This window comes from Bipolaris zeicola (assembly GCF_000523435.1).
Source record: "Bipolaris zeicola 26-R-13 unplaced genomic scaffold scaffold_837, whole genome shotgun sequence".
Classification (NCBI taxonomy): Eukaryota; Fungi; Ascomycota; class Dothideomycetes; order Pleosporales; family Pleosporaceae; genus Bipolaris; species Bipolaris zeicola.
Window position 1 is genome coordinate 1 of NW_006912886.1, and position 977 is coordinate 977.

At 53.7% G+C, this 977-nt stretch overlaps 1 protein-coding gene across 1 annotated transcript; it reads right to left on the reverse strand.

Annotated features, from left to right (window-relative positions):
* Positions 1-386: 386 nt before the first annotated feature.
* Positions 387-842, reverse strand: COCCADRAFT_66872 (uncharacterized protein; the record flags this gene model as incomplete). The annotated part of the gene is made up of 2 exons (XM_007720919.1): positions 387-734; positions 786-842. Coding segments are annotated over 2 exons (405 nt in total), but the record flags the coding sequence as incomplete, so codon positions are not given.
* Between the last annotated feature and the right edge of the window lie 135 nt (positions 843-977).

Below are 977 nucleotides of genomic sequence, written 5' to 3' on the forward strand. Positions count from 1 at the left end.
AGCATATCTTGGAGTTCGCGGGAGATTCCTTGGAACAATAAGGGGACCAGTGCGCTTTCTGGCATTTCTGCTTCTAAGGCTAGACGTTGGAACTCCGACAGGTAGGCGGTAAAGTCTAGGTTCTTCTGCTTCCATTGGAAAAGACGGTTCTGGGCATTCTGGGTGCGATCGGGGTCGCCAAATGCTCTTTCTAAGTACTCTAGCATCTGCGGGTAATCGACGAACTGGGGAATCCCATATTGGATCTTTGGTAGCATTAATGCGTACGCCTTCCCAGTAAGTCGTCCCGCTACGTACAGCATACGTCCAGTAGCTTGCGGAAATCGGTCCGCGTTCGCGTTCATTTTGCCGTAGATCTGCTGGATAAACCGGTGTAGGTCGCTTCGAGTTCCATCAAATTCCTTTGGGTCAGGTATTCTCTCACTGAGGCTGGGAGTTCGGGAACTTGGGGGAGTAGCAGGCGCAGGCGGTCCCGCTGGGTCGTCTGCGGTGGCCTTAGCAATGGCAGCAGGGGTGGGGGGGAACAAAGTGACAGCGGGGGTCGTTAGTACCGCAGGTGTAGCCGCTGTGGCGAGCTGAGTCTTTTCAATCTCGAGTTGGGTGATCTGTTTCTGGTCGGCTGCTAACTGCTCCTTCTGGTATTGGATAACGGCCTCTCTCTCCTTGACCTGGATTCGTAGGGACTGTTCGTGGTCTTGGGATGCGATGAAGTTTTCCTCAAGTTTCTGGGAATACTGAGTGGTATTGCGAAGGTACATTAACCACTCTCCAGGATGCGCTGCTACGCTAGCAGCGAGCTCCTCAGGCGTCTCAGGGAAGCAGGGGGGTTCGGGGGGGTTCATGGCGATGTAATACGCGTGCCTGTAAGGAGGAGCTACGTAATGTCACGGTTCGGGCTCACAGGCAGAAAGGACAGGCACGTGTACAGGGTCTATTGCTACAGTTAATCAACAGGCTCTCGCTACAGGTAGTAAGAG